We start from the raw sequence: 25,327 nt of genomic DNA, 5'->3' as shown, positions 1-25,327 counted from the left end.
TGAGGTAGGGGCAAAGGACGGGGAGGCAGGACTTCAGGAGTGGAGTAGGGAGGGAGTCAAGTGAGCAGGTAGTCGGTTTGGAAGAGCTGATGAGTTTAGAGATTTCAAGAGTGGTGACCAAATTAAACTGGGAGAGGAGGCAGTGTGGAGAAGGGGGAGAGAGGTCAGGAGGGATGGGGGGAAAAGGGCCCGTGATAGGTGCTGGAGTAGATACTGGAAGGTCGGATGCAGGGGATAGAGATTGATGAATGATATTGATTTTATCAGCGAAAAAGTGAAGGAATGAGTTGCAGAGATCCGGAGTAGAGGTAAGGAAGGTGTTGGTCCGAGGCTTGATGAGGTTGTTCAATGTGGAGAAGAGGGTTCTGGGGTTTAGACATGGGTTGGTGAGGATGGTGGAGAGGTAGGCAGATTTGGCGGCAATGAGGGCATCTTTGTAGGCAATGAGGTGGAGTTTATAGGCTTCATGGTGGACTGTGAGAGATGATTTTTTTTGTCAGGCGTTCAAGTTGGCGTCCAGTTTGTTTCATTTTCCGGAGTGCAGGTGTGTACCAGGGTGACGAGTTGTTAAAAGTGACAGTTTTTGTTTTGAGGGGGGCCAGAGTGTTAAGGGAGGTACACAAAACGGAGTTGAGGTGGTTTGTGAGATCATCAGGTGAGGTGAGGGTTGAATCCACGTGGAGAGTGGTGGAGAGCAGGTCAGAGAGATGATGGGGATCAATTGATTTAAGGTTGCGGAAGGTGATTTCTCTGAGGAGGCGGGGGCGGGGGGTTGGAGACGGAATGGTGAACCGTATCAGTTTGTGATCAGAGAGGGGAAAGAGGCATGGATGGAGGTTGAGCACTGGTTGGTTAGTGGAGCAGCCTTTTTCATGGGTGGGGAATGTGACATGTTGGGTGAGAGTAAAGTTGTCCAATAAAATTGTGAATTCTGATGACAGCTTGCAGGTGGAGGAGTCTATGTGGATGTTTAGGTCACCGAGTAGTAGCAGACGTGGAGAGAGAGATGAAGCTAGTGTGAGGAGTTCAGTTAAATCAGAGAGGAAGGAGGGATTTGGTTTAGGTGGCCGGTAAATGAGGATAACTGTCATGGAGGAAAGAGCTTTGAAGACGAGATATTCAAATGATGATACTGAAGGGAGGGTGAGTTCAGTAATCCGGAAGTTCTGATTATAAATAACGGCGAGGCCACCTCCACGGCGGGAGGGGCGGGGTTTGCAGATGTAATTGTAGCCAGTGGGGGATGCAAGGTTGAGGGAGAAGAAGTCATTGGGTTGTTGCCAAGTTTCGGTGAGCAGAAGGAAATCCAGCGTGTTGTCAAGGATTAATTCATGGAGGGCAGGGGCTTTATTGTTAAGGGATCGGGTGTTGAGGAGGCCAAAGTTGGCATGGTGAGAGGGTGGTGAGATGGGGGCAGGCTGGAAAGATCTGAGGTTGTCCCGATTAGCAGTGCGAGTGAGGGGGTAATGCAGTTGATAAGGGACAGTGAGTGGATTTACAAGTGAATGGAGAATAGGTATATGTGAAGTATGAATAGTACTGTAGTCCAGTTCGGGTTTTCTGTGCAGCCAGTCGGTGCGCTCAGCTCTATGTGATCCAGCGGGGGAAGCGTTCCGATGACGTGGCAGAGGTGCGACAGAGCGTGCAGGTGACCAGATGGATGGAATGGATTGTCCGTGTTGGAAGTAAACAAACTTGCGGCGAAAACTTCTGTGGATGTAACGGGGTCGGCGTAGAAGTCCGAGCTGTTTGATGACTGGGATGCAGGATGGAATTGAGTAGTTGATCAGTTCGACCAGTTGCAGAGTTGAATATTTGAACATGATGCCGAGCGGAGGGACTGAGAGCTCCGTGATAGCAGTTAGTGATGGACTAGGAACACAGAAATGGATGACTGATGTAAGTGCCAAAATGATCCATGGCATGACAGGAGGAGATGAAAGCAATTGGTGGAGGTTGCCTGTGAGAAAGAGGTAGGCAATCGGGTTAGCCGCTATTGCAGCTAGAATTAGAATTAGCAGGCACGCGTTGATGAAGGCGGGCAGCCAGCAAGCGGCTAACCGACGAGGCGACAGTCCGGTCGAGGTGCCCAAGCGGCTTCGGGAACCAGCTGTGAGGCTGTCCAGAGGAAGGGTTACAGTGAACATAAACAAAACATAAACACAAGAAGGAATAGCAGACAGAGAAGCGGCGAACAAACAGCGCCAGCGTCCTCTCACGTCCGCGAAGGAATGTAGATGTTTAAGTAATGAAAATTATCTACATAAAAAAATCTTGAGCTCAAACTTGACTTTTGACCACTATTTTAAAGTTACTGTACTCTGCCTTTGTATTGTCAGCAAAAAGTGAGAAGTCATAACAAGGCAAAAGACAGTAACTTCCACATTATCAATATTTGTACACCTGTATAAAATCTAGTGATCATGGCATTTATTTTGAATGATTTACAATTACTTATAGCCATCTACTTATTGTGCTTTGGTTGCATTCTGGTGGCCTTATTAATTCATTAGATATGACAAAATACTTCCGTAGCGGTAAAGAGTAGGCTATATTCAAGTGGTACTGAGTGGCATAAGACTTGCTAAACACACGTTCAAAATGATCACGATAAAACAGATCCTCGCGCACATTCGGGTTGGCTCTTTTGACTCATGCTAGCAAACAGGAGTTCCAACATGCTACACATGCTAGCTGTGAACAGCTACATGCTAATAACGATTAGGTAAGTGCTAAATCATGCCAAGAAAATGCTAAGAACTCCAATAGTGTCCATCTGTGACAACTACTAACCACCTAGTAACACCATGGCAACCACCAAGAATACCCTAGCAACACCATAGCAACCACCAAAAAACCCCTAGCAACCGCCTGGCAACCCCCCCAGAACACACTAGCAACCACCTATCATCACCCTAGCAACCACCCAGAATACTCAAGCAACTGCCTAGCAATGACCTAGCAACCACAGAATACCCTAGCAACCGCATAGCAACACCATAGCAACCACCCAGAATACCCTAGCAACCGCCTACCAACACCATAGCAACGACCCAGAACACTCTAGCAACCACCTAGCAACCACCTGAACACATGAATAAGCCATATCTCGGCACCAGAACATCGTACAGACATGTTTGTTGGCTAGTATGCAATCATGTACCATACACTAGCAACCGAGTGGCGAGTTTTGCCACTGCAAGCACCCACTCACATTTTCTTCTGGAAATGTACATTCTATGGCCATCTTGAATTTTTGAGTGGCACACACCTTTTTCCATGATAATGTTCCTTGAAGAATATTTGTACCAAATTTCATGATAGCATCACCATTTGAAAAAAATATGTAAGGATTCAAGAAAAATGGCGGCCATCTTGAAAAATGGTTGCCATCTTGAATTTTTGAGGGACAAGCACTGTTTTCCAAAAAAACATTCTGAAGAGAGTATTTTCACAAAATGTTATGCCTACATGATATCACTGTTTGATCGATTGACAATGAGCATTTTATAGAAATAGCAGCCATCTTGAAAAAATGGCCGCCATGTTTAATTTTTCGGTGGCCAACGCCTTTTTCCCAAAAAATGACCCTTGGAGAGTATCTGTGCCAAATTTCATGCTTCTATACCAATTTGAACGATTCTCTTGAAATATGCCATTAATCTGCTGCACTATAATTATTATCAATGTTGAAATCATTTGAGCTGCTTAATATTTTTGTGGAAACTGAATTTTTTTTAAGGATCCTTTGATTAATATAAAGCAAAAAAAACTGCGTTTACTATAAATACAAATCTTGTAGAAGATTTGAAATGTCTTTACCGTCGCTTTTGATCAAATTAATGTTTCTTTGCTTCTCATTTCTCTAAAAAAATCAAAAAAACAATCTCACTGCCCCAAACTTTTAAGCGGTAATGTATATACACACTATATGAAAAAGCAAAATACTTAATCAACGAGTGCAGGTGCAAAATTCTGTGGGCCTACTTTTTAGTTATTTGATCTGTATGATATGAAATCTGATCAATCTGTTTTGTTTTCCCCTCTTTTCCAGGAGTTTAAGTTCATGGGTCAGTGTCGTTCCCCGTCAGTATCTCCCAGCAGGCAGCCAGAATCCGAAGAGTTGCTGGAGCTTTCTCTGTTTGAGCAGTACCTGCAGGAAGGAAATCCTTTTGAGATGCAGATCGACAACAAGGAAGATGAGACAGAGGATGTCCTGGCTTCTAATGGGGTATATAGTAGTTTCAGTACTAGTTTAATTCATTCAAAACTTCACAATAACTTATAGGTTCTAACAATATTTAAATATTTAATATTCCCCATAAATTTGTATTGGGAAAAATTTGCCTTATTTCTAAGACATTTTCCCCCGGTTTCACAGACAAGGCTTAAGTCTAGTCCCAGACTAAAATGCATGTTTGAGCAGTTTTCACTGAACGCAACTTCCTGTAAATCTCCTATACCTGGATAAATTCCACTAATTTCTAAATCATCTAAACTCTTGATAGTTTCAGAGTTCTTTCTTTTGCAGTATTTTCATATAGTATTCAACACATTTCAACAATATTTATGCTGTGCTGTTTGGCATCAGGCTTGAGCAAACAAGCATTTTATGATGGTTTACAGTTACATTTATATTCTTATTAGATGCTTGCTGATAGAGGAAAAACAGAGGACTGATAGAGGACTGAAAGAGGGAAAACAGTTGTAATCGAAATGATTCAACTCCCATTGCAAATTGTTTATTGGCAAAAATTTACTAACTTTCAGCTGTTTGCAATTAACAAATCATACAAACGTAATTTAAATAGCTCAACACAATAAATGTTTCAAGTGTCTGAAGCCTAGCCAGTTCATGTGTTCTAGCTCAAGCACACCTGGTGCAACTAATGAAGCCCTTGATTAGTTGCATTGGGTGTGCTTGAGACAACACCGTTTTTGCAGAAGTCATTAAAAGTTGCATTTTCAGTCGTATTTGGGGAAACCACGTGAAACATTTGTCGTGTTGTTCATTGTACACAGCTGAAAGACTGTACATCTTGCCAATAAATCTGATTTGAAATGAGGGTTGAATATTTTTCGATTATAAATGTAAATGGGAGTGAAAATTTGATGTGTAAATATTTTTATGTTAAGTGGCTTATTGTCCTTATAACTATTGACAAAGGCTATTACCTCTATGTGGAGAGAATACTCATTATTAAAGCTCTCATGTGCTTGGCATATCTGATGATGCTTCTGTAATGAAAACAAATGCTGTATGTTGATGACACAGAGTGTGTGAGCCCTCGGTACAAGTGCACCCTGAGAGAGAACAAAGTGTTTCGCATATAAGCTCATTGTGTTAAGTATTCCATGCTGTTTTGTTAGTAACTAGATACAATGTGAGGCGTCTATCAACTTTACATTCAATCTGTATCTTGTCGGACTGTATGAGTTGTTTGATGTTACATTTATCTATGTTGAATCTGCAGCACGGTTTTGACAGTGGTACATTAACAACATTATAACACTATTAGTCAAGCTCTGAACCTTAGAGAATTAAGGCTGAATCTTTGTGCTAGTTTTGTGATATGCTTAGTTTATTTTCTCCTTTTAAACATCAGTTATCTGCTATCCCTGATAAAAAAGAAATAGCTGCTTTATTCTGAAAAAGGTTGTCTTATGCTCACCAATGCTGCATTTAAGATCTTAATCCTTCAGAAATTGTTATAATTAATGTTGTTATTATCAATGTTGAAAACTGTTGTGCTGCTTAATATTTTTATGGAAACCTTGATACAGTTTTTACAGAATTCTTTGATGAATAGAAAGTTCAAAAGTACTGCATTTATTTGAAATAGAAGTTTTTGTAAAATTATAAATGTCTCTGTTTTTTTAATCTTATGCCCCCAAAATATTGAATGGTAATATGTTCGGCTCCGCTGTTATGATTTGTTTTTTTCGTTCCATTTCCTCTCTCGCCAGTACGAGTCAGATGAGCTGGAAAAGAGTGTGTATCAGGAATACGACAGTGACAGTGATGTACCCGAAGAGCTGAAACAAGACTATGTAGATGAACAGACAGGAGACGCTCCAGTGAAGAGGTCAGTACTGAGTCATCATCTAACTACTCACGTCACACAGATCAGCTAACAATTGCCCACAGACTGGTATCTCGACATTCAGTTTAGAAATGCATGGTATGAATGCCGACGCATGTTCATCAAGTATAAAAAGGCTTGTTTTTATAAATTGTAGTGTGCTGTAGTTTCAGGTCATGAATCGGTTCATTAACCCAAGGGAAGTTCAGGAGGCAGCAAACTTATCATTTGTGGACTACATGTTCCCACTCAGGCAGCTAAATTAGTTTAAATTCATCCAGTGTACAGTGAACACACAAGCTATCATTACCCTCTTATCAGGGAGAAATGCTTTAATTATTTTATGAACAAGCCTTTTAAGTCCACAAGGCTCCCGTTTAGAACCATTCGAAGCTTTGAAGTTAAATAAAACGGTCTCAAGGAGATTGTTAAAATGGCTCGTTTCAGAATTGCACCATGTGGCTGTTTTGCCGACTACATGAGCATTTTTTCCCTGCATTTCCTAATTACTCTTGGCTTGCTTTCCGTGTCTAAGTGTGATAGAAATATCATAAATCAAGAGAATGATTAGGAATGTGATTAAACTGTGAACCCTGATGAATATTTAAAGCCTGTTTGTTCCTCACGAAGGTGACTGACAGTTCTCCCTGCAGTAAATCAGCTGCCGCATTACATGTTGTGACACTTCATTGTTAGAGACTTCACATTTCGAGGGATCTAATGTTTTGCATATTTAAAATGACATAAGGTTTCTTAAATGTGATGATGTGACTCCCCCTCACAATCTGTGACTTCAATGCCTGTTTAGAATACATCTGGAATATTCCGGTTCAATACACGCAAAGCTCAGTCAATTTGTGAAGAATTGTGACAATGTTAATTACCAAAGAAATAATTTTGTCTTGTTCTTTATTTTCTTTAAATAAAAGAATGCAAAAATGGAGATTATAGTGAGGTACTTACAATGAAAGTGAAGAGGGCTATTTTAAGAGTATTTAAAAGCAGAAATGTGTAGCTTATAATTTTATAAAAGCACTTACATTAGTTAAATTTTTTTTTTAAACTTGTGTATTATTTGAACTGTAAAGCGGTTTCAATCATTATTTTTACGGTATATGACATTGCAATGCAGTTAATTTATGCCACAAGTCCCGTAAGTTGAGCATCATTTTTACTGAACCCTGAATATCCAGTAGTGCAAATTAAAGAGGCCATATTAATACCTTTTACAAAGTTTTTGGGGTCTACTAGAATAGGTTTTCATGCATATTTGACATTGTTGCTGCTCCTCTCTTCCCAGTTTGTCAGTTAACGCTCTATTTAGTTCCTGTCTCTATGAAGCCGCTCCTTCCAAAACAAACAAAGAAACAAACAAACAATGTTCTCTGGTTGGTTGGAGCAGTGTGTTGTGATTGGTCAACCGCTTCCAGCAACTAACTTCTAACGCAACTCAATCAGGCAATCTGTTCTGCAAAACCAAGAAGACTGACTTCGGTTAAATCTGAACCCAGGCTAATGAACGAAGTTTGTGAACGAGACTCTTCAGTTTTGAAGCTCATTAAACTGTAATGCTCATCATGGATCTGTGTGTCTCTGCTGTTCCCCCTTAATCAGCGTGTCCAGAGAGACACTTCGTAGCCGGAAGAGGTCCGACTACAATCTGAACCGAGCCAATGCCCCCATCCTTACCAACACCACCCTCAACGTGATTCGCCTGGTCGGTGAGTAATTGACCTTTGACCTCACACCCGTGCAAGACCGGTGGTACATAATAAAGTTGACCCTAAGAAAGGGAGGGCAGTTTGCACTCTAATTAACAAACTAATAGCTGAATTACGATGAAAGAGGTGCATACTTCGACTCAGCTGTGTTCTGCTTCAGCTTCCGGTCATTAACTCCATTTTGAGCCTGTGCCTGCTCATCTCTTCAGGTTCATTTGAATGTGTGTTTGAATGTGTGTTGAACGAGATAATGGCTAAGAGACCATTCATCTTTAAATGTTCAGTTTAGGCTAAACTAACAGAATCAAACTGCAAAAAGATGCAGTCATAAACCCATGGGTGTGTTTTTCTGTGGTGTTTTGATGAAAGCGCTAACGTTTTTGCTACAGTCAGCAGGAGTACTTCTTACATTTAGATGTTAAAATTGATTAAACACCTTCTGGTTACATTTTCAGCTCTTTCTTTTTCTACAGAACACAAAAGAGGATTTTTTTTAAAGAATTGTTTTGTCAATGGGGTCCAAAACAAGAGACCGTTTTCAAAATAGTTCTATTAAATATGACTTGAGGGCTTTGAATAGGACATTTGCCAAACAATTGTACTAACTGCATTCATATTTCCCTTTTCTTAATCTTTGTGGTTTTATATTCAGTCTGTGAACCTTGTTTGTTTGCCTTGCTTATATATTTCACATTTTTCTTGATTCATTTTGCTTTTATAGGGAAATACATGCAGATGATGAACATTCTGAAGCCCATTGCCTTTGATGTCATCCACTGTGTGTCTCAGCTCTTTGATTACTACCTTTATGCCGTCTACACCTTCTTTGGCCGTAATGACATGGTATGCATTTTAAAGCATTGCTGTTCTCCTTCATGTTTAGTGTTAATACTCAACATTATGAAATATTTATTATATACAATTGGATTCTTGCTGTGGTGTTCATTAGGAAAAGCCTACCGGTACACTCATTGTTTTTCCTTCTAATGTCTGTGAGCCCTATGGGCACTGTTCTATAATTACTTCCATTATCATGTGAGCAAGCGTTTAGGCTTAGAGTTTTCCTCAGGAAGCTGTACTCTGAACATCAAGAAAGGTGTAAATGTCGGAACGAATTCGCAATCTTTTCAATGGTATGCAGATGTTCACCATTCTTAAAGATTAGGTTTGTATATATTGTATAGTATTTTAACTCTACTGTAACTTAACATTGCATACGTGCATACAGAATTGGATAAATGTGCTTCATTGATCTTTTAGGGGGGAGTATTGAGAGAAAATTGTTCCTGGAGAAGTTAATGCATCATTTCATTGCAGATCTCTCTATGTAGGCTTGTGCTGTCACACTACTGTTCTCAAAGCTGTAATAAACACAGCTTTAGGCTAAACGAATTGGCTATCAGTTTTGAAAGCCCAGTCGTGCCAAATAATATTAGATTGAGAGTCAAAGACAAAAATAAGTGAGAAATAATTAAGTGCCTTGCAAACAGACCTCCACACCCACATCGTATACCAACTTGTTTCACAGCTGCCCTTACTTGTCCAGCTCACTGTTTACCACCTAAAACACCCTCAAAAAATGTTTGTTCTAGGTAGACTTCAAGATGCTATGACCCTTTTCTCTGGGCAGAAGAAACTAAGCAGTTGGCTCCTTGGTGTGCCAATAATATTATTCAATTCCATTGTTTCATTGTTGATATCCTGACATTATGAGAACTATTTCACAAGACTAAACCTATCTAGTAACCATCCCATCAGTTTAGGCTTTGATTGGCATAACCAATGGCTTGCTGTTTTCTAGAGGGAGTCTATGTCCTTCAAAAACTGAGAAATAGTGTTTCTGTCATGGGATTTGACAGTTGTTCTGACATTTTTATTTCCATATTATCACAGAAGAATGCCATTTGCACTCTGTATGCTTTGCAAATAATTGTTTGTTTGCTGTGCCGAGCCAGTGTTAAATCAAAAGTAAATGCGTTCGTGCTGGGGGATTGAGGCCAGTGCCCTTGTACACTATAGAGCTGGAGAAGTCCTTGCACTCAATTTGGCTTCCACTTGTGGTTTAGCATCATACGTGATGTTTCTCATAAGTCATTCCTAAACAAGATCATTCCATTTTGAAAAAAAACGAAGGAAGTGAAGGGGGCTCTGAGAAGAATTTAACGCTCTCTCTCTCTCTCTCTCTCTCTCTCTCTCTCGCTCTCTCTCGCTCTCTCTCTCTCTCTCGCTCTCTCTTGCTCTCTCTCGCTCTCGCTTTCTCTCTGTGTATGTATGTATATTTATATATATATATGTGTATATATATATATATATACATCAAGACAGGGCTCCTGATAAGTCTTCAATAGTGATCTGGTTTAAATAGCTTTCTAAAAACCTGTCTTTGCTGATGTGCAAGTTTTCACCTTAGAATTTGACTTTGAAACCCACTTCCCACTGTTCATGGGAACTAATGTGAACAAGAGAGATATAATTCACACTTGCCAAGGCAACAACACCCCCCCCCCCCCCCCCCCATGCCCTTTTTCTGAATGACAGTGTGGTGTATTATCATTGATATTAAGTGCTGCCCACAGAGCATTTCACTTAAACTCCATCCTGACCAAATCCAGCAGCAATTCTGAGGGAGACTAGATATAGGCACTACGAGATCAGCTGTCAGATTACAACGATGTTGAGCGCTTTGCCTGTAACCCACCCGACAGCTTTGAAGGCACATTAAATAAAACAACACATCTCATCTTTCTGTTCTGGTTTTCTCTGCCTCGTTCTGAGCGGACACCAAGAGAAATAGCGTGAGAGGGATTTCTGTCACTAATGGAAACTTTTTAAATTCTCAAATGAATAACAGTATCTTTCAGTATCAGAGGCAGGCGGTCTCGTATAAAAGCCTATGGAGACAAAAAAGTAAATATCATTACTTATAAAAAATATTTACAAAGCTGCTGGAATTGATATGCTCATTTGGATTCACTTTCACCCATGGCTAACTCCAAACACACAAGACATTCAATCTCATATGGAGATGGAGATTATGTATTGCGCCATTTAATTTAGTAATGAACAACATTAGGATCTGAAAGGTCTACGCCATTGTATTCTGCCAGAGTATCAGCTCTGCCATGCACATAATTTAAGATGCATTGGTCTTGGCATTCATTGCTCTTGCCTCTAGGTAATAACTTCGCTTAAAGGCAATGAATGGAAAGAACGGGGAACGATATGCAAGTGGCTTATCTGAAAATGGATCACCTCCAGGATCATGCAGTGTTTGAGTATAGGGAAAGGCCTAAGTATTGCTTATTAAGTGTTGCAGCTACAGTTAGTAATGGACAGGAAGATGCAACTGTCACGCTAACAGATTGGTCATTTGGAAACTTTGCAAAAATGTTAAAGTCAGAGAAAGACTAAAGTTTTATTGTCCCCCCATTTGTTCACCATGTAAATGAAAGAGTTAATTTGCACAATGCCAGGCTGTACTTTTCCTGTGGCCTGGCGGTTGCACAAATATGGTGGAAGTCATTGATTTTCTTAAATGATTAAGTGTTGTTTTTAAATTGGCTGCTTTTAACACTGCTATAAATTCCTGGTAAATTCCATAAATGCACATATTTTAGTTCATCTTCAAAAAGCAGGCTTTTTTTGCTATTTCAGTATTTACTTTGTGTCGATTTTGTTTTTCTTTTTGTTTCTCAATGCAAAGCACTACCAATCTGCATCTTTGCCTTCACAAAGCTCTCAACCTGGTGTGTCCAGACAGACAATCCCTGGTTACTGGGTAAGACTGCTGTGTGGAGCTCTTCGGCAGTAAATATGTCTGCCATTGTGTGCTGTGTTTTCACCCCCTTACTCATATTTTATATATTTCCTTAGTCAATTCACTGCAGTGTCCTTTATTTTCCTAGTATGGTTTGATGTAGATTAGTTTTTTTGCAAGACGTTTAGAGAACTTTTTGTATACCCAGCCCAAATGTATTGTATGTATATTACTGTGGGTGTGTGTGTGTGTGTGTATGTGTATATATATATATATATATATATATATATATATACTGAACACAATTATAAACGCAGCACTTTTGTTTTTGCCCCCATTTTTCATGAGCTGAACTCAAAGATCTAAGACGTTTTCTACGTAGACAAAAAAAAGCCTATTTCTCTCAAATATTGTTCACAAATCTGTCTAAATCTGTGTTAGGGAGCACTTCTCCTTTGCCGAGATAATCCATCCACCTCACAGGTGTGGCATATCAAGATGCTGTAACACAATAAAAGGCCACTCTAGATGCTGGATATTGTGGCCAGCCTAAGGCACACCTGTGCAATAATCATGCTGTCTAATCAGCATCTTGATATGCCACACCTGTGAGGTGGATTGATTATCTCGGCAAAAGAGAAATAGGCCTTTTCTATTTTCATTTCCTTAAACAGACCATAGAAAAAGTCTTAGATCTTTGAGTTCAGCTCATGGGAAATGTGTGTGTGTGTGTGTATATATATATATATATATGTGTGTGTGTATATATATAGTTTTTAAATAATGTACTTCTATTATAATATATATTATGAACTCAATTTAATGGGAGGTTTCTGTAAAATCTTTTTGTTGCTTGCAAATGCTGGTGAAACATTTATAATCATAGTCCTAGTCAGCTCGTTTTCTCAAATAAAGATTTAACTATTGATTTTGCATCTTGAACTGGATTACACAAAAAGTGGTTTGAAAGGGATTTAAGGATTATACTTTTAATCCTTAAATCTTTTATGAAGTCATGTACAGTATTATTCTTGTTATATCTACTGTAAATTCATTGCTACTCTATTAAAAAGCTCTTACTGACGTCTATTTAGAGATTTACTGCTTTGTTCCCATAGTAAAGTTGAACTGATGTTTGCCGTTCTGTCATTAATGTCAGATCTATTGCATATTAAAGACATTTGTAAATACATTTCCATTGAACGATCACAGAAGGATTTACCAGTCCCATTCATCCTTCCCTTTTAATGAAAAATTAAATTGCAATTAATTAACATAAGTCATGAACCACACTTAGGCCTGTGGGAGCTGTGTGTATTGAATGGTTTCCTGGAGATGATCAGTGGTGTGTGCATTCTAGGGCTTTGGAGATTGCACTTTGTTGAGTGTCTGTATTCCAATAGTCTGATTGGAAAGCAAGGGAGTCTCTTTCTCACGGGGTGTGTTCTGCTGTCTCTTATAGTATGAATCCTCTGGGCTGGGTTTGATCAGCAGCAGACTGAGGACTACGCTCAGCCGAATCCAGGAGAGCCTAATAGACGTGGTGAGTAAAACATGGCATTTTTAATGCACTCTTTCTGTTTTTTTTTTTCTCTTTCAGTCTCACTCCTGTGGTTCATCTCCTCTCTTGGCCTCTCTTATATAACCATTATGAATCCGAGTGAAAATGGTAGTGTGCATTTATTTGAGATCCCTATAGCCTCTCGCCATCTCTTACTTTCAGCTATAGCAGCCACAGGTGAGTTAATCACCGTCAGTACACTTAGATGGCCCCGGACTCTTGTAATAGATGTCCTTTGGTTTCCATGGTTGCACCCATTAAGGCTGTCTGGGCCAAAGGCCTGATACCCAGTGCACCATATACCGCTACCTCCTGCTCAAATAGGCAGTTATTATATAGGATCCTTTCCACAGATGCCTGAATGTTAGAGAGCAAGAAAAGGTAGGCTACTAGTTTGCATGAAATAATGAATCATGATTGTTTTTATCCAGTCAGACATGCAAGTTCTAGTGGTCAGTCTATGGCTCTGTCTCAAAGAATAAACCTAACCTACCTAGACAGCATTTTTAATCGTAAGAGCATTCCCAGTCTGAAATTGCATTTACTTTTGGCTGTATTTTGATTAAGCTTGACAGGTATCTTTCTGTAGATAAGTCACTCCCAATTCTATTTTATGATTAGCTCAGCAAAATATTTCTATTCCATTTAGCAAACAGAGCCAAGAGAAAAGTTTTTTTTTTTAAGTGGATAGTTGACCTGGCATGTCAAACAATAGAGGCTTTCGCACCAGATAGTTCTAGGAACTAACCACCAGGATGGTTCCCTGAGAACTAATGGTTCCCCTAGGAACGTTTTCTGGTTGCATTCGCACCGCCAGTAGAAACGTAAGCCACGCTTGTTGTGACTTTTCTTTTGACGCCACTGAGAACGCCATAGTCTGGGCAAACAAACAATGCTCGCATTCTCCGTGTTCATTAGTTTACGATCTGTCTAACAGTCCCGTCTAATTATTAGATAAAACTTATACATAGAAAGTAGACAGTAATGAAAAGTTAATAGCATATGCCGTGTGGTTGATGTCCAGTGATGCTAGCTGAGCAGAAATACATAATCATGTTTGGCTTGGTCCCCTCACAGTTGCGTTGGATTTTCTCGTCAGCGTAAAGTTTAAGAGGCCCATCTATCACTGTTTTCCATGTTTATAGAGTTAGTTTGTGGAGTAAATATATATGCTATAGTCTGTGTGTTTACACAGCCTTTTTAAAAATGGCGGATACTTTCTAGGAACTAGAAACTATGAAAAGATTCCTCTGGTGCGAAAGCCCTTCATGACAGCAGTGTCCTGCAGTTTGACTTGCTACACTCTGGATGACATGCTATTTCTGACATTGTTTTGTACATCATTTGTTTTCACGTTCTTGTTTAATTGTTTATATATACACACATTAAACATCAAAACTGTTTTCAATATTGATAATACTAGGAAATGTTACTTGAGCCCCAAATCAACATAATGAAGGATTTCTGATGGATCATGTGACACTAAAGACTGGTGTAATGATGCTGATCAGCTTTGCCATCACAGGAAAAAACAGTTTTTAAATAGCTGTCTGGTATAGAAAAAGAAAATGGACAGAACTTTAGGTCTGTAAAAACACTTGCGTCTGTTTATACCGTATGTATGGTACAGTAGGTACTTCTACGCCCATCCTCTTAGAACTGTTGTAATTTGTTTCACAAGCAGTGAATTAAGACTACAGTTTATTAGCCTGCACCACTGACTAAGACACAACATGCGTCCCATCATTTATTTGGTCATCAGAGGGAGGTTTCTGCATTTCCACTGTGTTCCCATGGGCTGCCAGGACATATCAGAGATCAGCCCCCAGACTTTTGGCACCTCTTGCATCACATATCAAGCGACGGCATCACTTATCCCAAAGGGCCTGGCAGGGCCTCAGGTGTCTGAAATGGTGTCGAAATTGATGGCCTGAAGAGTCATGAGAGCAGTCGTTTTTTGGCTGTAGATACAGGCAGGTGTTTAAGATTATTCTAGGTTTATGACGATGATTTATGAGCTAGCCATGGACTATCCCGCTAATACCATGGTCATTTGCCAGCACTGAGAAATCAAATCTGTTTTTGATGTTTGCAGTGCAATATTTGACCAGAAGTGTAAAAGATTAGTTATTTTCGTCAGTTTTGGCTCGTTAGATGTAGCATTCTGTGAATTACCTGCGTCTGTGCAGCATCTTTATAATAACGAAGCTACACATTTCAAAAACTTAAAAAACAGTGATGTTAACCCCCTCGTTGCTAAGAAAGATAGTGTAGTGAGTCAGTAGTGAAGCTATTTTTGTTCATAATAGCAGTAGGGGCAGTGTTGATACATTTCTATGCTCCTGCAAGGTCTGCATTAGTCATTTAAGATACTAATATTTAACCCTTTAGGGGTTGACAAGATACAAAGCTGTTCATTTGAGGATACTTCACCAGTGAAAAGCAAAAGTTATAATTTTTCACAATTTTTTTCCTGGCAGTGTGCCTTAAAGGGATAGTTCACCCAAAAATGTTTTGTCATAATTTACTCGCCCCAATGTTGCTCCAAACCTTTATGATGACTTATATGAAGGATATTTTGAAGAATGTTTTAGCTGTTTTTGTCCATACAATAAAAGTCAGTGGGGTCCAAAACCGCATTGATCTCCATTTAATTTCATTGTATGGACAAAAACGGTTCTTCAACATTTCTTCTCTTGTGTTTCACAAGTTTGGAACAACATGAGGGTGAGTAAATGATGACAATGTTGATTTTTTTTATTTTTGGGTGAACTATCCCTTTAAGGTCCAGTATTTTTTCTACTGGAAATGTTTATTTGACTGAACGATCAATAACTTCTATCCCAACCTTATTTTGTTTGTGTCATATTTAATTTCATGTCTCTTTTTAATAAGGTATCAGTGGTCCGTTCTTCGTATATAAATGATTACTATAATCAGAGCCAGATGGGAAAGATACCTTACCAGCTTCTATATTAAGTGAGATGCACATCTGACATAGGAGCCAAGAACTTTGAGAATTAATGAAGTAAAGCACAGTAACACACTGTAGCAGACAGCGATTGAAGGGTATTTCCCATGAGTACGTACACCTACTGTGGCCTGCTTTCTAGCGCGGATATAATGATATCACTCTAGAGAATAAAAAGCTCTATACACATTATCACCTCTTTTGCAAGACCAGACCTCCTGTGAGATCCAATCTCTGCTTTTCTTGGATAGTATGGATTAAAAAAAAAAAAAAAATGTCTAGAGGGAAAGCTTCTTTGCTCCGCCCCCTCATGCACGGTGCTATTTTTCTACAGACTGATAAATATTTTATTACTTATTCACCCTCTGCCTTGTAAAAGCTTAGCCCCTATTTATGTAATTACAGTCAACTTAATTATTTTTACCATATGCATATCATTATCATAAAGATGAGCAAGTTTTTTTAAGTATTGCCTAAATTAGTCAAATCTAGGTCATCTTCAACTATTTTAGAAAATAAAACTCATTATTTAGGCACCAGCATCTTTGCAATTTTTGTCAAAGGTATGTTATTTTTCGAGTGTGTAACATATTCATGCCACGCACATGAACAAGGTGGACAAGACCTCATTTATGAACCCATTATTGCTGCGATTTTATAATGGCTTTTTGTTCTTTGGATGAATCAGTGGGAATCAGTGAGCTCTGGGTTTGAAGTTGACCGTAACAAGTTGAAGTTGACCGTTGACCGTCACTGAAAGCCAAATGTCTTTTCTTGTCACCTCTTCTCTTTTCAGTCCTTCAGGTTCACATATCTGCCAGCATTCGATCTTTTCATTACATTGACAAGCTGGTCCTTGTGATGGTGATACTCAGCTCTGCCTATCTATCTGTCTATCTGTCTGTCTATCTATCTATCTATCTATCTATCTATCTATCTATCTATCTATCTATCTATCTATCTATCTATCTGTCTATCTATCTGTCTATCTGTCTGTCTATCTATCTATCTATCTATCTATCTATCTATCTATCTATCTATCTGTCTATCTATCTGTCTATCTGTCTGTCTATCTATCTATCTATCTATCTATCTATCTATCTATCTATCTGTCTGTCTGTCTGTCTATCTATCTATCTATCTATCTATCTATCTATCTATCTATCTATCTATCTATCTATCTATCTATCTATCTATCTATCTGTCTATCTGTCTATCTGTCTGTCTGTCTGTCTGTCTATCTATCTATCTATCTATCTATCTATCTATCTATCTATCTATCTATCTATCTATCTATCTATCTATCTATCTATCTATCTGTCTATCTGTCTGTCTGTCTGTCTGTCTGTCTGTCTGTCTGTCTGTCTGTCTGTCTGTCTGTCTGTCTGTCTGTCTGTCTGTCTGTCTGTCGCTACTTAAACCAACAACGGAAATAAGCGCAGTTACAAAAGCTTAATATAATTGGGGAAATAGGGGGTGGAAAACAGTAAAGCAAATGTCTTTGTTCATTTCAAATATCTTGGATTATTTTCAATCCTACACTATCATTCTATCTATCGTTCTATCTATCATTCTATCAATTGTCTGTCTGTCTGGTTTACATGCTAACAGGTGCTTCTGGGGTTTTTACTTAATCATGGGTTTTTACTTCTAGAATCTCTTCAGAATCACAAACTCTTCCAAATCATGGGTTTTTACTTCAGGAGAGCCTGAGACAAAGAGTGTGCATTTACCTGTCTTTGTTCACACACAGATGTGTGTGTGTGTGTGTGAGTGAGTGTGTAGTGATGTGTCCACTGGGCAGTGCTGAAGGCTTCTGTTTCAGATCTTATAGTGAATTCTCCCTCGAGCCATCTGCAGTTTTGTGATTATCTTTCTCAAGTGATGCAATTCAGTCCCTCAATCCTCTTTTCTTCCAAGCTCTCTGTAAACTGTTTTTTTAGATTTTTTATTACCACACACTAATAATTAGGTTTGTGGCCGGTTCATTGGACAGTTACATAAACTGCTTAGACCCGTTTTAAAAGTTAGTCATATAATCATCACTTTTTAACCTCATTATTTAAAAAGATGGGTTGGTTTAATTTGAACTGGAAGAGTAAGACTGACTTACCTCTTATCTAACTGCTAGTTGGTCAAGATAATTGTTAAGACACAGGCTGAATCCAGAATCGGCCCCTAAACCCTCTTTCACTATTCCCTACGTTAGTCCGCTAATACTGTTCACTTGAAGGAGTGAATGAAAAGGAGTGAGTGAATTCGGACAGGCGTTGGGCGTACATCGGTTGTTATTGCAGTGCAATGGGATTGAATAAGTGCACTCAATAACGTCCACTATGGTTCCAGACACCACTACAAATTGGTACAAATAACGCCCTATTTGAGGAGATGGGGGAGATTTCGGATTCAGCCACAGCCTTAACATGGTGTCTAATTTTATACAACTGGCTCCAGGTGTGTGAGCACCGGTTTGTGTGTGTTACCGCATATCCTTGTGTGCTTCAGTGTTGGTAACTTCTTTTCTGTTCATCAACAATCTATGTAGCATGGAACAAAGGTTTTATTTGAATCCTTGCCATCATTTTTTTTTTTTTTGGTTACTTGGACTCTAGCCATAGATCTTCTACAATGATCAATTTCAGCTGTCTTAGAATGCATGCAGTCAACATGCTGCAGAAAACGCCATTTCTTATTGTCTTTGAAATAGATTTGAAAAATTCTCCCTTCTCGCACAACAAAAACTTTGGTAATAAGATTTTTGCATTGTGGCATCAGTCCTGATCTGGTTCGTTTTGATATCAGATATAAATTAGCACTTCTTCATGCCGTTGAGGCGCATTCCTCCACTGGTCGCAGAGGTTTTGGCAGTCTGTGGTCTGCCATGGCTCTGTTTCATTCACCAGCTTGGCGGTTAAACTTAAGCCTGTGGTTGGATTGTGGGAGCCAGCACACTGTGACTTGGCTCATGTCACAGACGGGCATGATGGCTGCTCAGGGTGATCCCTTAGAAAGTACATCAGCTTGTGCACTATATTGACAGTGAATTGCCTGTGACTTTTCCTCAATTGAAATGCAATGATTTCAATTTATCTTTGCTATTTCAAAGAAGCACCTTTTATGAGCTCCAGAGGCTGTTTGTTTGATTTCCCTCGTCCCAATGAAGCAACAGAGCTGTCCTTTTCTTTGAGATCCCATCCTGTAAATTCAATTAATACTTAAGAAATGGACATTTAAGAGATTCTAACGCAGGGACAAGCAGAGCTACGGACTGGCACAACACATGCAAATGAGGTCTCTAATTCGGTTTGACACCCGTCTAATGAGAAGCGAATTTGGAAAATTAGGAGAGGAAGAAAAACGAGCTAAGAAATACATTAGACAGTAATTGCCAACTGACATTTCTGCCCTGTTTCTCACAGAAACCCTTGAGAGTGAAGAATCAAGTAATATTGGAGCCAGTGCATTGTAAACATACTTACAAGAAGAACCCATTATGAACGGGGTACCTTGGGAACACCATCTGTTTAATTTGACTTCACGGAGCCAAGACGTTTTTCAATACCAAACACGTATGCATGTGTATAATGACTAGAAAGATTGTTTATAAATAAGTGGCATTATCATAGATACTTAGGTGCATAGATTTAGGTTTATTCTTAGAATATAATGCTATAATGCTCACTTGTTTCTCTCGGTGTCAAGGTGGACGTTTTGTAACCTCATTGTAAGTAATGAATCCGTCACAGATTATTTGAGACCCTAGTGGGTCACTCTTGCAGCATATCAGCTACTACAATACTGGCGAGTCCCGACAATAGCAGTCATATTTTAAGAGGTTGCGCTTCCAGCTAATCCTTGTGAGAAGTACACTATATTTTTCTAAATACCATTATGATGCTAGACCTCGAAGCCAGGAGGATTAAGAACAATTTTGTGGGTATAAAGCCTTGAATGCCATCATAGCCACAGACAATTTTACAAAGCCAAGGCTTTGAGGATGTACTGCAGAAGTATGTAGTACGGTGTTGGCAATAACCAGCACATGCTCTTGTTTTGTAGACAGAGCTTTGTAGTAGTAGTGTCATGGAAAGTAGCGATTTGTCTCACTGTATTTGTCATTCTCAGTTATTTGTAAAATAAGCACAGTGTCTCTCTGGAAGAGCAAAGGACAGATATGTTATCAGCTCGAGAAAATGAGAATGTCGGAGACCAAACATTTCCAGACATTTCTTCAAATTTTAAGCTAGAGTAAATATAATGTTTGCTAAAGATGTGAGAAATATTTGAAGCTTCTATTTTAAGAGCTTGTATATTAAGCTGTAATTTGTGAGCTGGTAGCCTGGAAATGTTCTTCTATAAGCATTGGCTTATCCATGCTCCAGTGAGTTTATTTAGAAGAGTAATAGTAAAATTATAGTTTGTTTGTGGCACAGATGTCTGCCTAATTTTATGAAGTGGTGTGACTACAGATATTTACAACGACCCAAGCCTGTATTTTAAATTTATGAACAATAATTATCTAAACTGCTTTTCACACTTAGTTAAGAGTTAAATAAGGCATTCATTATCACAAAATAAACCCTTCGAGGGTGATCACGGCGAAAAGTGCCAACTTACAAAATAAGAAAATAAATGAACATTCTATATTCATTTAAGGTGAAATTATGTTTTGACAGAATTAATATATTTTCTAATGTTTGGATGCTAAGACCATCAAATTTGAAGATCCCCCTATAATATAATAGTAGCTACATAGCTTTACATTTTGTATTTTTCATGCATAGACACATTTATGGGTTATGATAAACAGTAAATATTATAAGGAAAATATGTTGTTTGCAAATTAAATGATTAGCTTTTATTTGTTGTGCTAAAGCCAAAATAATTAAGTGATATATTTTGTTAAGAAACGTGTGATATGTTGATACTCAATATAAGAAAAAAATACGAACTAATTAATTTTACAAAAGCTTGAAAAAAAAATATATATACATACATTTTTCCCTAGTGGTATACAAAAATAAGGATTATTGATCATCATATGATGCATCCTGATGTTTGTGAATGCATAATATGTAAATGTTTGTGTGTTGAAAAGTGAAAAATCACATTTGATCTCATATTTATTAAGGTAAAGTCACATGACCATCTCGATAAATATCGGATTTTCTGAAAGCTACATTAATCTGCTGGATATTTCCTTTTAGGTTTGTAAGGTGTTGTTGTTTATTTATTTGTCTGTACTCTTGGTCAGATGAAATTCAGGCATAGCTACAGACCCCTTGTGAAATGTCTAATACAAAGACGGGACTCTGTTTGTGTCTACAATTAGCCTACCGTTTTTCCCCAAACAAGGCATCTGAGATTGACAAATTCAGACCGCTTGGTTTAGTTTATGGGTTCGACTACCACCTGTTTGGATCGGACCCTAGTTAATCAAGCAAATAACAGCCATTTGGGCTTGGCGATAAACTAAAGTGACAGCCAGACACAGTGATGGGACCAACTGGCTGAGCTCTCTGTTCTCTCTGTTACCACTCGAGAGTAGGGCACACACACAAAGTCGGAGTTAATTGGTGTGAAAATGCTCCTGCGTACACCCACACAGGCATGAGGAGAGGACATGGGATGGTAGCTCAACAGTGAAGGACTCAATGAAGAGTAGAGAAGGGGGTCAGCTGGGGCTAAAGGAAGCATAGAGAAACCGCTGGAGAGATACCGTATGGGGCTGTTAGCTTGTGAAACGCAGGAGGGAGGTTTAAAGAAATTGCTTGAAGGAAGTCTGGCAGATTTCGTCTGATTTTGCTTTTTTGGAAAAAGGCTGTAATGAGCAGAATGATTCAGGGTACTTTAACAGTGACTGGATAAGGGTTGGACATGCCGTTTGCGTGCCAGATTTGGCTTGGAAAGCTGATAAAGTGATCTGTAAAAGTAAGAGGTTAACTAGTAGGAGTTCCTTCCTATAAGTTTCTTCAACTATGGGCACTTGTGGCATTTTTTTAAAACACACTTTTCACACTTTTACTAGTTTATATAATTTGTCTTTTAATAAAGCACAACAGTAAACATACACATTATATGAATTACTGGAGAATTCTGTCATTTGTGGTATTTTTTTCTGCATTTCCGCCGCACTTCAAATTATGTATTTGTTTTATAGCATAAAAGTGATGGTGGTTTCTTTCCTTCTGGTTAGGCAAATTCCACAGCTAGCATTTTATTTATCCCAGATACAAGTAAATAATATTTTATCATTTTAATATATTTATATGTATAGCTTTCATAATTTTAACTATGACATTATTTGTGTTTTATAATGAATTTTAAGATTGAAGATTCATTTTAAGATTAAGTCTTAAAGTTATACTGCTATACACACTATACATACTGTGAACGCCATTTAAAAATGTAGCATAATAATTGATGAAGATATGGTAAAAAGTTTCCATAACAAAAATAAAAAAAGTTGTTTTCTTGGAATTTTCTGAAGCTGAAGAAACGCTCAACTTAATAACATTCAACATAATAATGCGCCAGTGAACATAAGATCACATTATTTTTCTTTATTTTTTGATCCCATTGCAGTTACACTTAATTTAAAACAAAATTTGGTGTATAAAAACACATATTGTGAGCCCTTTCTGTTGTGCTCTGTTTGATTGACATGTATGCACATGTTCTATGAAGCATTTGAAGTTTAACCAGAACAGTGACCTTAATTTGCTTGTTTGCTGGTAGGACACTCTGCTGTGTTATTGAAAAGCAGAAACTATTGGATCATAACAGTGCAAAGACAGTGAATGTTTTTATTTACATAGAAATGTGTTTTGCACTCATTTAAAGTGACTGACAGAGACTGAGTTTCTCTGTACAGTGCAAACAGTATTGCACAGTATTACAGTTTGTGGCTTCATTGACACGTTGTTGCCCTAAAAAGCATAAATCATCAAAGGGATAATATTTAGTTTGCAGCTTCCTGGACTTTCCCAAAAGTCCAGTTTAGATACATTTATGGGTGTAAATGCATATGGAAATATGATCAAATGGGCTTGTGTCAAGAGATTTCATTTGTTTTGGTTCCCATTAATTGCTGTCTATTCCCTCGTTGGGTTTGTCGATCAATATTTTAAATATGTAAACATCAGAACCCCTGATGTTTTGAGCATTTGCATAATGCTTGATTGAATATGTATTTTGTGTGTTCATTTTGTTAAAGCACTTGATGAAGTGTGCATCAATTAAACATGCTGTGAGTTATTATGAGTGTGCTTGGGTCAGCTCTTGGTTGATCACCAATGAATGATTGTGCATAACCATTTTAAATGCTGGGAATTGTATTTAGATGCGCATTATCTACCCTGTTTTGTTAATAAGCTGCTCGGAGTTTTATCAACAGTGTTCACTCAACACCGAAATATCGCCTTGTCTTTCAGGATCGCGTTTTATTAAAATGTGCCTTTTCTTTTTTTTCATAGTTATTTTGTGCATTGTTAAGAGAAAACGTCTGAGCAATTCATTACATTTGAGTCCACTCATATTCAGCTGTGAGGGCTTTGTAATTAAATTCTGCTATGTTCACAATGAAATGGATTTTTCCTTACCATTCCCACTCTTGGTCTTTTGTTCCCTTTCTAAAAGCAGATTAGGTTTAAGCATTCCGAGGCTGTGGCGATGCTAGGCCATTGCTCGGGTATTTCAGTTGTGTGTTATCAGATTCCATTTCTCTGTCTCTTTTCTTTTTATTTTGAATATAGCCCAAGCCCGAACTCTGGGTGTAGCACTGCTTTAGCCTTAAGTTTATTTGCAGTGAAGCATATTCACGGAAAAGAATCACCGTTTCGAGATGAGATATTGATTTTTTTTTTTGCTTTTGAACCTTTTCCCTTCATATTTTAGATGGTAGCTTTAGCGCCCGATAAGAGAACAATTATGAAGCCTGGTGCATTGTATCGCATTCGGATTGACGGGGCGAAAACCCGGTAGGATTCGCCTCCCGGTCCAGCTTACAAAGATTACGCTCTCCACCAGCTGTCAACCACTGGCGCTTTTAGCACTGGGTTGCTAAAGAAGCTTGATTTCCATTGAGGTCCTTCAACATTTAATTCATTTGACAGATTGTTTGAAGCAATGTGCAAGGTTTTAAACAGCATCTGTGATAAGCGGTCAGTTACAACAGAAAAGAATTTACCAATTTAGCAAATTTACCAATTAAGCAAACAGAATCGCATTTTCTTAAGGTACTAAATGCCGAAATGTGCATGTTTTTGTACGTGCAGTGAAAAAGTTTTTGCCCCATATTTTCTTGCATTGCTCTCACTGAATGGTTTCACCATGGCCACTTTAAATCTTTTACAGGTTCCAAAATATTTAATATGACACTTCGGAAAGGTTTACAAACTTATTACACCTGCATGCAAAGTTGCCTGATTTTGCCTTGTCTTTGCTGTTGTGCCTTTGGTCTTTTGGCAGACAAGTGTAGATGCTGCAGATGGAGTATGGGATTCCTTTTGTGTCTGTTTTCCAGGTTATGATTTAAAGGTGAGGCTAAAATGACTATAGGTATATAAGTACGGCTGTCTACGAGTGAACGGATTTTCGACTTTTTTTATATAAAAACTAAAACATTTGGAGTGTTTTTGTATCACTTTTTTATAGCTGACGCCCACGTTAATCTTATAAGGCCGACATGCCGCGCTAGTCGTGGTTCCCTTTAAAAAGACAAGTTCACAAAAATTTGCCAGGCAGGCGTGCACTTTCTGTCTTACAGTTTATTCATGTTACCATAAACCTTGTAACTGTTTCTTTTATTGTACAGTATAATTAATGTTATTTCACCAATTGTATTTTATGCTTCATGCTTTAACCTGTAGTTTTTTGTGATATCTTCTTTAGCTTAGTGTCCTTTATAATTGTGATTTGCATTAAATACTTGTTTTCAGAGTTAATGCTCTGACTGAAAGCAGAAGGGATTCTAAATGGGATGCTAAGCCATCAAAGTCTACAAAATTATATTCATATGCAGATAATGAGCATTTGTATGCAGGCTCATCTGCCAAATTTATTTCCTGTTTTGTAGTAACCTCATTTTAAGCGACGTACCTTTGCGGATCCCTGCAGTTAGTCATGCACAGCTCTTCCGAAAGTAAGAAAACGTTGTGTGCTATAATGTTAACTTCCCTAAGGCAGATATTCTGCAGATCCAAAGATTCTGTGAACTGTGAAATTTCATATCAG

The 25,327-nt window shown here is 38.4% G+C and overlaps 1 protein-coding gene across 2 annotated transcripts in view; it reads left to right on the top strand.

Annotated features, from left to right (window-relative positions):
- vps50 (VPS50 EARP/GARPII complex subunit) overlaps positions 1-25,327 on the top strand; it is a 148,711-nt gene that overhangs the window by 85,401 nt on the left and 37,983 nt on the right. Inside the window, exons 18-23 of one of the 2 annotated variants that reach the window (XM_077195998.1) lie at positions 4,055-4,231; positions 5,968-6,086; positions 7,698-7,804; positions 8,526-8,647; positions 11,508-11,582; positions 13,024-13,104. In XM_077195998.1, coding sequence (XP_077052113.1) covers positions 4,055-4,231; positions 5,968-6,086; positions 7,698-7,804; positions 8,526-8,647; positions 11,508-11,582; positions 13,024-13,104 — 681 coding nt within the window. The remainder of the gene's footprint in view (positions 1-4,054; positions 4,232-5,967; positions 6,087-7,697; positions 7,805-8,525; positions 8,648-11,507; positions 11,583-13,023; positions 13,105-25,327) is intronic. The other variant, XM_077195999.1, reaches the window with a different exon arrangement.

Source organism: Siphateles boraxobius, unplaced genomic scaffold, assembly GCF_051911475.1.
Source record: "Siphateles boraxobius isolate OS27281-9 unplaced genomic scaffold, OSU_SipBor_1 35, whole genome shotgun sequence".
In the NCBI taxonomy this organism is placed as follows: domain Eukaryota; kingdom Metazoa; phylum Chordata; class Actinopteri; order Cypriniformes; family Leuciscidae; genus Siphateles; species Siphateles boraxobius.
This window is presented reverse-complemented; position numbering and strand designations above follow the sequence as displayed.